General features: G+C 40.8%; 1 protein-coding gene across 1 annotated transcript in view; it reads right to left on the bottom strand.

The window, feature by feature from the left end:
* Positions 1-12,501, bottom strand: part of MED15 (mediator complex subunit 15) — a 47,631-nt gene that overhangs the window by 10,587 nt on the left and 24,543 nt on the right. Inside the window, exon 9 of the mRNA XM_024195508.2 lies at positions 8,904-9,023. Coding sequence (XP_024051276.1) covers positions 8,904-9,023 — 120 coding nt within the window. The remainder of the gene's footprint in view (positions 1-8,903; positions 9,024-12,501) is intronic.

Raw genomic sequence — 12,501 nt, 5'->3', positions numbered from 1 at the left:
TTTTTTTTTTTTTTTGCTTGGGGCGGCAAAAAACCTAGAGCCGGCCCTTCTTTAATACAGGGTTTCAAGACTTCTATTTCCAGATGCTTTGAGGTAGCGGCGTTACCTCCCTTTTCTCCATAATAAGCAATGAGGCTGTGCTCACTGGTTTTCATGGGAGGGGAATATTTGCCAGTCTCTCTTCCCAGCAGCTGAAGAACGATGCTTGGAATTAAATGGCGTAATTCTGCCTCCCATGGAACTTTTGTGCCCCGAGAGCTCAAGTGAAGGAAGAAGAAAAACGTTTCACAGAGGGTTCCCCCTGCTTTCACTCCCAGTCTGCCCCAATGCACAGGCCCTCTCTTCTTGGCACGTATCCCTTCAGAGCACATCAAATAGTGTGAGCTGTTGAAGAGCAAAGGACCGCCTCTGCAGTGCTCCGAGCTCAGGACCAGACCCTCATCTCCAGTGTATGGGATCCTTCTCTTTAAAAGATTGTATACGCACTGTACAGCGCCCCTACTACACAATGGCAAACTGAATTAATGCTTATATCCTGTTTCCTTTCACAGCACTACCCGTTCCCACAAGGTATGAGCACACACAGAGCACTTTCCCTCCTTTAAAACCAGCCTGCAATCCCTGCTGGAGTCAAGTGGGGAAGCTGCAGTCTGGTGCTTGACACTCAGTGTGGTTATGACATTTTCATATATTCCAAGGCCATCTTCTAGTCTGACCTCCTGTATAAAAAGCTCCTGCCTCCTCTCTGGCAGCAATCCCTCTGCTAAGAGTACAGTGCTTTACGAAATGCAGGTCAGGCCTGTGCTGAGCACCGACCTCTTCAGTCCACTCCCACCAAAGCTTTAGTTATCGACCTACTTACTTTCCCAAGGCTGCTTTGGTGCTTCAGGAATCTTCCCCTACCAGAGGCCATCTTATGCATTTGTAATCTTCTGACTCCTACACTGCACTATTCCCAGGGAGTAGGATTATATTATACAATAAACAAAACCTCCATTTCCAGGATGTGCTCTTTACAGCTGACTCAGACTAGCTCTGTGAAGTCCAGCTCAATTGGACTTTAGGTTTTGACACAGTTTGCACCCCAAGAGTACAGCGAATCCAAGCTACCCCCTGTTGCTTAGAGAGTAGCACATAATGCTGCCATGTTCTTTAGGGGAATCTCACCAAGTAGTAAAAACTCTTTTGGCCTAAAGGAAAACTCAAGCAATCAGTTACCTAACAATACTTACATTTTTTAATGCTTAAGCCAGTGAACAAAACCCTGTGAACCCTGTAGCAAGCTGGATTCAAGTTTATCACCAAGGGCCCCTGCTTTGCTGGCAAGACTGAAAATTCTGCAGAAACGTCAAATAAGCGTAACAAACAGGTTTTCATATTCGCAGTTGGATCAGTATCTGTCCTATTAATTTGATATTAAATTCAGTTTTACTTTATTCCTAGATTTCCAGTGTGCTTTTTGTACCAACATTTCATAAGGGCAGTGTAGCAGTCAAGGCTACTGGAGATTGTAGCAGATCAGGAGGGGAAGCTGGGGATTTTGACACCAAAGAATATGTAGCAGACAGTTTGGATTAGTATACTGGCTCTTATTTTATCAGAAACACTTGGCTAAACATTATTAAAATAGAAAAGAACTATTTAATCTGACATTTAAATTACAATCAGTAGGCTTCAGAGTCGACCCAAATGAGGTAAACAGGGAAGCTCACACCTCAGTTATTGTTTTAGACTTAGCAAGACCCCACTGACATTTAATTAGTGTTTCATGGCACTTCAGTCACAAGGGCTAGAAGCCTAACTTTTTTTTAGATGAAAGGTTAAAAAAAAAACTGAGCTCAGTTCTGAATTTGGTGGCAAGTTCAATAGCCATGAAATTGTTGAGTACTAAGCCCTACCAGCGATTAATAGTGCAGCTGCATTCTGAGCAAGATCCAGAAGCTACTCTGCAAAGAGACAATCAAGCCTTGTGGTGCCAGGGGCACATGCTGTGTCTTGTGTCATGTAGGATAAATCAAAAGCACAGCCTGGACAACAAATATTTTTTTATAACAAATCCACATTTGGTCCTTTCTTGGAAAAGTGTTATCAAATATGACACCAAGTTTCTTAACTTTAGCGATATTTCCAAATTAATCTTTCAATTATTGAGATCAAGATAGACTTATGCAGACTACCAATAACCAGCTACAGCCAGAAGTAGGGCTGTCAAGTGATTACAAAAATTAATCGTGATTAATTGTGCTGTTAAACAATAATAGAACACGATATTTAAATATTTTTGGACGCTTTCTAGATTTTCAAATATATTGATTTCAATTACAACACAGAATACAAAAGTGGTCACTTGATATTTATTTTTGATTACAAATATTTGCACTGTAAAAAACAAAAATAGCATTTTCAATTCGCCTAATACAAGTACTGTAGTGCAATCTCTATCATGAAAGTTGAACTTACAAATATAGAACTATGTACAAACGAATAACTGCAATGTAAAACAATGTAAAGCTTTAGAGCCTACAAGTCCATTCAGTGTTATTTCAGCCAATTGCTCAGACAAACAAGTTTGGTTACAATTTGCAGGAGATAATGCTGCCCACTTCTTGTTACAATGTCACCTGAAAGTGAGAACAGGCGTTCTCATGGCACTGTTGTAGCTGGCGTCGTAATATATTTACGTGCCAGATGCGCTAAAGATTCGTATGTCCCTTCATGCTTCAACCACCATTCCAGAGGACATGCGTCCATGATGGGTTCTGCTCAATAACGATCCAAAGCAGAGCAGACTGACGCATATTCATTTTCATCATCTGAGTCAGATGCCACCAGCAAAAGGTTGATTTTCTTTTTTTGTGATTCGGGTTCTGTAGTTTCCGCATCTGAGTGTTGCTCTTTTAAGACTTCTGAAAGCATGTGCCACACCTTGTCCCTCTCAGTTTTTGGATGGCACTTCAGATTCTTAAAACTTTGAGTCGACTGCTGTAGCTATCTTTAGAAATCTCACATTGGTACCTTCTTTGAATTTTGCTAAATATGGTGTGAAAGTGTTCTTAAAACGAACAACATGTGCTGGGTCATCATCTGAGACTGCTATAACATGAAATACATGGCAGAATGCGGGTAAAACAGAACAGGAGACATACAATTCTCCCCCAAGGAGTTCAGTCACAAATTTAATTAACCTTTTTTTTTTTTTTTTTTTAAACTAGCATCAGCAGCATGGAAGCATGTCCTCTGGGATGGTGGCCGAAGCACGAAGGGGCATACGAATGTTAAGCATATCTGGAATGTAAATACCTTGTAACGCCGGCTACAAAAGTGCCATGTGAACACCTGTTCTCACTTTCAGGTGATATTGTAAATAAGAAGCAGGCAGCATTATCTCCTGTAAATGTAAACAAACTTCTTTGTCTTAGCAATCCTCTGAACAAGAAGTAGGACTGAGTGGACTTGTAGGCTCTGAAGTTTTAAATTGTTTTGTTTTTGAGTGCAGTTATGTAACAAAAAAATCTACATCTGTAAGTTACACTTTCACAATAAAGAGATTGCACTACAGTACAGTACTTGTATGAGGTGAATTGAAAAATACTATTTCTTTTATCATTTTTACAGTGCAAATATTTGTAATAAAATATAGAATCACAGACTTTAAGGTAAGAAGGGACCACTCTGATCATCTAGTCTGACCTCCTGCACAACGCAGGCCACAGAATCTCACCCACCCACTCCTGTATCAAACCTGTGTCTGAGCCATTGAAGTCCTCAAATCATGGTTTAAAGACTTCAAGGTGCAGAGAATCTTCCAGCAAGTGACCCAGGCCCCACACTGCAGAGGAAAGCGAAAAACCCCCAGGGCCTCTGCCAATCTGCCCTGGAGGAAAATTCCTTCCTGACCCCAAATATGGCGATCAGCTAAACCCTGGGCATGTGGGCAAGACTCACCAGCCAGACACCCAGGAAAGAATTCTCTGTAGTAACTCAGATCCCACCCCATCTAACATCTCATCACAGACAATTGGGCATATTTACCGCTAGTAGTCAAAGACCAATCTCATTATACCATCCCCTCCATAAGCTTATCAAGCTTAGTCTTGAAGCCAGATATGTCTTTTGTCCTTACTGCTCCCCTTGGAAGGCTGTTCCAGAACTTCGCTCCTCTGATGGTTAGAAAACTTCGTCTAATTTCAAGTCTAAACTTCCTGATGGCCAGTTTCTATCCATTTGTTCTTGTGTCCACATTGGTACTGAGCTTAAATAATTCCTCTCCCTCCCTGGTATTTATCCCTCTGACATATTTGTAGAGAGCAATCGTATCTCCCCTCAGCTTTCTTTTGATTAGGCTAAACAAGCCAAGCTCTTGGAGTCTCCTTTCATAAGACAGGTTTTCCATTCCTTGGATCATCCTAGTGGCCCTTCTCTGTACCTGTTCCAGTTTGAATTCATCCTTCTTAAACATGGGAGACCAGAACTGCACACAGTATTCCAGATGAGGTCTCACCAGTGCCTTGTATAATGGTACTACCACCTCCTTATCTCTACTGGAAATACCTTGCCTGATGCATCCCAAGACCGCATTAGCTTTTTTCACGGCCATATCACATTGGCGGCTCATAGTCATCCTGTGATCAACCAATACTCCGAGGTCCTTCTCCTCCTCTGTTACTTCCAACTGATGAGTCCCCAGCTTAACAAAAATTCTTGTTATTAATTCCTAAATGCATGACCTTGCACTTTTCACTATTAAATTTCATCCTATTACTATTACTCCAGTTTACAAGGTCATCCAGATCTTCCTGTATGATATCCCGATCCTTCTCTGTATTGGCAATACCTCCCAGCTTTGTGTCATCCACAGACTTTATTAGCACATTCCCACTTTTTATGCCAAGGGCAGTAATAAAAAGATTAAATAAGATTGGTCCCAAAACCGATCCCTGAGGAACTCCACTAGTAACCTCTCTCCAGCCTGACAGTTCACCTTTCAGTACGACTCGTTGTAGTCTCCCCTTTAACCGGTTCCTTATCCACCTTTCAATTTTCATATTGATCCCCATCTTTTCCAATTTAGTGAATAATTCCCCATGTGGAACCGTATCGAATGCCTTACTGAAATTGAAGTAAATTAGATCCACTGCGTTTCCTTTGTCTAAAAAATCTGTTACCTTCTCAAAGAAGGAGATCAGGTTGGTTTGGCACGATCTACCTTTTGTAAAACCATGTTATTTGCCCCAATTACCGTTGACCTCAATGTCCTTAACTACTTTCTCCTTCAAAATTTTTTCCAAAACCTTGCATACTACAGATGTCAAACTAACAGGCCTGTAGTTGTCCGGATCACCTTTTTTCCCTTTCTTAAAGATAGAAACTATGTTAGCAATTCTCCAGTCATACGGTACAACCCCTGAGTTTACAGATTCATTAAAAATTCTTGCTAATGGGCTTGCAATTTCATGTGCCAATTCCTTTAATATTCTTGGATGAAGATTATCTGGGCCCTGCAATTTAGTCCCATTAAGCTGTTCGAGTTTGGCTTCTACCTTGGATGCAGTAATGTCTACCTCCATATCCTCCTCATTCCCATTTGTCATGCTACCATTATCCCTAAGCTCCTCATTAAAGACTGAGGCAAAGTATTTGTTTAGATATTGGGCCATGCCTAGATTATCCTAAACCTCCACTCCATCCTCAGTGTTTAGCGGTCCCACTTCTTTCTTTGTTTTCTTCTTATTTATATGGCTATAGAACCTTTTACTACTGGTTTTAATTCCCTTTGCAAGGTCCAACTCTACATGGCTTTTGGCCTTTCTCACTTTATCCCTACATGTTCTGACCTCAATAAGGTAGCTTTCCTTGCTGATCACTCCCATCTTCCACTCCTTGTAGGCTTTCTGCTTTTTCTTAATCACCTCTCTGAGATGCTTGCTCATCCAGCTTGGTCTACAACTCCTGCCTATGAATTTTTTCCCCTTTCTTGGGATGCAGGCTTCTGATAGTTTCTGCAACTTTGACTTGAAGTAATTCCAGACCTCTTCCACCTTTAGATCCCTAAGTTCTTCAGTCCAATCCACTTCCCTAACTAATTTCCTTAATTTTTTTAAAGTTAGCCCTTTTGAAATCAAAAACCCTAGTCACAGATCTATTTTTGTTTATCCATCCATTTAGTTTGAATTGAATTAGCTCATGATCGCTCGAACCAAGGTTGTCCCCTACAATCATTTCTTCTATGAGGTCTTCACTACTCACCAAAACCAAATCTAAAATGGCATCCCCTCTTGTTGGTTCAGCAACTACTTGGTGAAGGAATCCATCAGCTATCGCATCCAGGAAAATCTGAGCCCTATTATTATTACTATAAAGTGAGCAGTGTACACTTTGTATTCTGTGTTGTAATCGAAATCAATATATTTGAAAATGTAGAAAAACATCCAAAAATATTTAATAAATTTCAATTGGTATTCTATTAACAGTGCGATTAATCGCAGTTAATTTTTTAAATCGCGATTAATTTTTTTGAGTTAATCACATGAGTTAACTGTGATTAATCGACAGCCCTAGCCATAAGCTATTTTCTACTGCTGCTCTACCCAGCAGCAACACGTCTGGGGACAAGATAATGGCAACACATCCAACAAACAATATTATTCAAGCATTTCTCTAGGGTACAGACCAAAACCACAGCATCCATGGGACAAGCAGAACTATATATTTTTCTGCAATCTTAATTGAATTTTGGGGGATTGGTTTTACTCAAAACTTCACACTGTGGGACGTGAGCTACCCAAACACCTGCCCAAGTCAGTTTAGTTTTTAAAACATTTTTCCCATCACTGCTAACTGATGGTCCGTTCATCCCACTACATTTTCCAGGAGCTATTTTTATTCCAACTGGTGCCACATGCACACGTTCCCCTCTTTCATTGGCCTACGCTTCCCCAGTTGTCCAATACTACAGGACATAATTTTCATGAAATTGACACTTACAATCTGCACCTAATTCATTTGATGTCAAGAGTTAAGACGTCCCAGCAACCACTGGCACAATAGCACTAAGAGGCCAATATATAGAACAGGCAGCTGGGCTAACAGACTAAGGATCTCTCTCTCACTGGTGATCTCACTTTAATGGATGGATGAGACACTCAGGGCTAGCAGTGTAGCAACGCCTACTGAAATTCTACTTTGACTCAAGTAATTCCAACTACAGAACAATTAGCAGGATTAAAAGAATTTTCCAGTTCCAACCAGAAAAAAATGGCATTAAATAAACATGCCAGAGCCTACATCTTTCTGCAGCATGTGCCAGCTTATCCAACACCTTACTTTAACATGAAGTGTACCTACTAAGTGTGACACTTCAGCAGCAAGAAATACACCATGCAAAGGACTCAGGATTTATGAATCTCAGATACTCCCAGAGCTCCAAGGCCTGCTAGCAAAGGAAACTCAAAACACAATACTGGGAGGATGGCAGAAGTCTTTTGTCACCCGTTAATAGGAGAAAGCAATATGGAAACTGGAGCTGCTGGGCAGGTATCAGCTGTGAAGGTGACAGTGTGAACATGGAAGACATGCAGCTCATGAGGCCCAGGGAGTCTGTCTTTATACATGCAAAGCCAATCAAGCGTTGGGATGAGCAGCAGGAAGAGTTGATCTCCGCTTCAGTGTCACTGCATGAGATAATTTTAAATTAAGAGATTCACCCAGGGCTGAGCACTACAGAACAGAAGTGCATGGTTTCATAACCAATTCATAGAGTTGAAGAGGGACTGTGTTACTGTGGCAATGCTAATAAGTAGATGAGCACCGAACTCCTTTTCTGTGTCCTTCTAGTTTTCCCTGTTCATTCCTGAGATGGCATATGCTGCGCAAGTGAAATACAAAGGCGAGAAAAGCTAGTGCTGGTCCGGTTCTGTTATGGCAGGTATAATAGACTCACACTTTAAGATCAGAAGGGACCACAGAACCTCACCCACCCACTGCTGTAACTGACCCATAACCTCTGGCATATTCTGATCCAACACTTTCCAAAATCAACTGGATAGGGGCCCGGTCAGCCTTTTCACTGAGGCAGGTCCACAGGAAAGGTGCAGCTATGCTGACTCCAGCTACATATCTTTGACTGGACTGGCAGAACATGGACAACTTCCTGAGTGAAAGAGGGGTAGGAAGTGCAGCAGAAATCCAGAACTGTAATTTGGGTGCATAATCATGTGCTGTTTTATTTTATTCAAAGATTGTTTGTAACTTGCAGCTTTACCAGGAGCTTAAAGTAGTAACATTTTTTTCTTCAGTTCAGGAACATTTCAATTAGGGACATTCCATATTTCCTACACTATGTCCTAATCATCAATTGAAACTGAAATTGGCCAAGTGTATTGCTCATGAAAGAGGAACTAACACTAGCGAGAGCAATGCATAGTATGAAGAGGTGTCAGGCAAGCTTCCCAACACAACTCAGCCAATGCCTTGCACTCCTGGCCCATGACACTTACTATACGAGTCCTGGGGCCTCTCCTCAGCAAAGACTAGCCATGCAGTGGTTTTGTGATATGTGCAAAGATTAAGCAGAGACCAGAAAATTCGATTCATTTGAGACCTGAACCAGATATGAACATGGAAGTTTTAAACATGCAAATAATGTGAACGGTGTCACTTTTGCAAAGCTTTATTCAATACCTCAAGCTTTCAAAAAGCTCCCATTTAAAGGGGGAAAGGTACATTTTGAACAGTCCTGCTAAAAAAAAAACCAACACTACGAGTGGCTAAGAGCAATTATCTGCACGTAGTATTTTGATGAAGACAAAAGTGAACTTCTTTTAGTTTGATGAGCACTAAATATAACCCAAGTACTGAACGCCTAGTACAATCTCTGACACAATGCGCTTCAACTCAGTAAATACCTGTGGCATTTGCTGTCCGCCCAAAGGAATGGAGCTTGGAGGCGTGGCAGATACAGCGGTGGTAGGCGGGAACCGTGGTCTTATTTGCATCCCACCTCTGGCCATAGTTGCGGTGATCATCTTTGAGGACAGAGGGACAACAGACAAAAGTAATCGCAAAACAAGAAATGCAGTGCACTGGCAGGATGAGAAGCACATGCAACCTCCGGGATGGGACTCAAGTGAACTTTTCTCCAGATAAGCCTAATAAGCTAGTTTATGGATCCAACCCCCTGCTTCATATACCCTATATCTCCATTTGTAGAGGGCATCTAGTGAACTCTAAATATTGTGTGGGGTGATATCTAGATTCAAGTATATGGGAAAAGGCCAATTATATAGAAGTATAATTTGGTTGAAGTGGTTTCCCAAATTTTGCCTGACATCTTGAATTTCTAATTTAATATTGGAATTAATGGCTCTAAGACTGTTATCAAGAATGCTTTATACAAGCTTCTTCAATTATATATTGTCACAAGTCTTGGTTTCTGATGTCCTCTCCCATATTATGGATTCATCTGAGGATTTGAAACCCACAGCAATATTTGTACACTGCATCTTTCCACATTAATGGAACTGACAGACATTTCAACGGTAACTGCTGATAAGAATCCTCCAATGAAGCCTGTGATTTAGTGACCAAGACTTCAGAACCAACCAACCTATGGCAGTATGACTCCAAAGAGACTTCCAAGAGATAGGACTTCTAGGGTTTAGATAAAATACTCCTTCCTTCCTCCTGCAATCCCCAGAATAGGTGAAATGTATGGTCAAAACTAAAGCTTGAGTTCCCTTTGGGTGAACACCCATCCTCTCTGCTAATTAAATAGCCCTAAGGCTTCAGGCCACTAACTTCAATTAAGTACTAAAGTTCTAACTTCAATAAAGTAGGCTTCCCTCACAGATATGTTCATCTCTTTTCTTGGTTTCCAAATTACAAGGACTCAAAAGAATCAGTTGGAATATAAACACTGCTTAAGACAGATTTCAAGGGTCAGCACTAGAACAGATTTATTTTTAGAAGAAGTCTTAGGGGTGAGCTACTCCTGGTCCCAGAACATTCAAATCTCCTTGCAGGCTGCTGGGTCTAGAAACCATAGTTTTTTTATAATGGCTTTAAATGCTGTAATTACAAAGAATGTGCTGTGGATCAGAAGTCTGATACAACAAGTAAAAAATTAGCATATTGTGGCACATTCTGCTACTGGGATTCAGGGAATTTGGGCACATTTGTGCATATCAATGAGGAAGAGCTCCTTTTCATTGCTTTTCACGTCTATAACAGACAGAGAGCTCCAAGTCCCCTTTTTCTAATCTGCATACTACTAATTGGTGCTAGCAGGACCTAACTAATCCAGGTGTGAAAGAAGTCTCCTTTTATTTGAATGACTGTGGGCATTCTTGCTTAGTGTTCTGTGTCAATGAGTTGAAGCAGCCAGCAACATGTCTCTAGAGAGTCAGAGAATGCATGTGCTTACAATTGTTAAAATAAATAAAATTAAATTACAACACAGCAAGACTGAGAAAGGAAAGCAATAACTGATAAAAAACCAGCATCAAATTCAGCACAGCTGTTAGTTCACAACATCAGAGCAATGAGGTCTCTTTCCATCCAGGCAGTGAGGGATGTCAGAGACAGGATTTCGGAAGGTAAACAAATGAGAGAACTTCAGACACCACACACACATGCACATGTACAAACACAGCATGCAACAGCCACCACAAGCAAACAACTGAGCATTGGCACAAAGCACAGGTGGATGCTACAGAGTGCAGTGAAGAGCTACAGTGTCAACAGAAGAGCTGGTGGAGCAACACAACCCTAACAAAAAGGAAAATGCTGGCAGAATACATATCCCTCAAAGCCTAGTCCACCCATCCCACGGACTCACATGTGCACACATGAGGGTCCAGTAATGTATGTGAAAACCCATGGATGCCATGCTGAACAGCATGTACCATCTTGGTCCTGTTTCTCATGCCACACCACCAAAGTGAGTATTAGATATCTCCTCCAGAATCAATGAAATTAGATGCAGATTCACTGTTAAGGAGTCTGGCTAACCATGAAGCAACAGAACAAACTCTGATACAAAGGCTTACAGCTGTTTGGTGGTTTGTTTTGGTTTAGTTTGTTTTTTTAAAGCATGTGCTGCTGGAGAGGAAAGGAATGTTCTGTTAGAATTATACCAATTCCATGATCTTCGAATAAGGAATTCACCCTCTGCCACCTTTCCAGGTGTTCAAAAAGTTCATTATAATATTTCCAGTGAGTAGGGTCCCCCGCCCATTTGGTATGTGAGGGAGGGAAAGGAGTTCAAGAGACTACTGTTGCTTTGTGCAAGCAACTACAGGATATCAGCACCACATTTACAAGACTTATTGTGTAAAAATGGAAGACATTGCTGCTCCAGTGACACTGCTCTGGGGCTTCTGGAGAAAAATTTATACTGGAGGCAAAACAAAACTATGTTTGAGATACCCTCACTGTGAAAATCAGGACAAATTAGTTTGGGAGAAGGGAGAGAATCCTTCCTAAGAGAAGAGGGGAATAAAGAAAGGATTCTTCCCCTGTCTAAGATATAAATCCTATGATTTGATAGTATCAGTCAGTCAGGATATAAGAACTTGAGTCTTAAAAAAACCCCAGATTTGTTCCAGATGAAGTCTGATTCCTTGGTTTGAGGATTCAGAATTCCCCAACTATCCAAGTTCGCATCATGTTGGGATTACCAGGCCAGCTCCTTGGCTTTCAAAGAGCAACAAGCAAATCTGCATTCTGAGCATCTGGAATAAGTCAAAGCAGAACAGAGTGGCTTAGATTTTAAACTGAAGTTCAGGTTATCATTCATCTTTGTGAGGTTTCCAGTGGGATCTTATGTAGGCTCTGGCCATTAGGACACTGCTTACTTCATTCATCTGCTCCGTCTATGAGCACAGTTACGGTCTCATAAAGGGTTGGTACATAAGCAGCAGAATGCTCGTGTGTGAACAAAATCACTATGACAACTTCAGAGAAAAGTCAAATTCTTGCTTCCACACTTCATCCATGTTAGGATTTAGAAATGATTTTAGCTGTACCCAAAGACGCTGAACAGAGACTTAAATGAAAAGGACACAAACATACTGGTGCTCCTAGGTGCTATGATAATACAAATAATAGCAGCAGCACTGATCCGGACTCCCAGACCATTTGACAACCACAGGACATAAAACTAATATATAATGAGGCAAGTGTTATGATAGGGTATGCTTATAATAAAACTTCCTCAGAATAGAATCTAGAATTCAAGGAAGCTTTACAGAAAATTTTAACGAAGTGGTGTTAATGGAATAAAAGTAATAGGAGGTAACATTTACTCTCCAAAAGCTGTTCTTTATAAACCCGAGAAAATCCAATCAATGCTCTGATGTCCAGAACTGTATTGACATATTCTACACTTCTATAATCTCAAAACTAAACATTTTACTATATAAAACACTATTACACAAAGTACAAGAAACATGTTTAGTTATTGGACAGAAGAGAATTAATTGAATTTTAATTGATTTACCTTGT

This window comes from Terrapene carolina, unplaced genomic scaffold, assembly GCF_002925995.2.
Source record: "Terrapene carolina triunguis isolate 2854851 unplaced genomic scaffold, T_m_triunguis-2.0 Scaffold790, whole genome shotgun sequence".
NCBI lineage: Eukaryota > Metazoa > Chordata > Testudines > Emydidae > Terrapene > Terrapene triunguis.
This window is presented reverse-complemented; position numbering and strand designations above follow the sequence as displayed.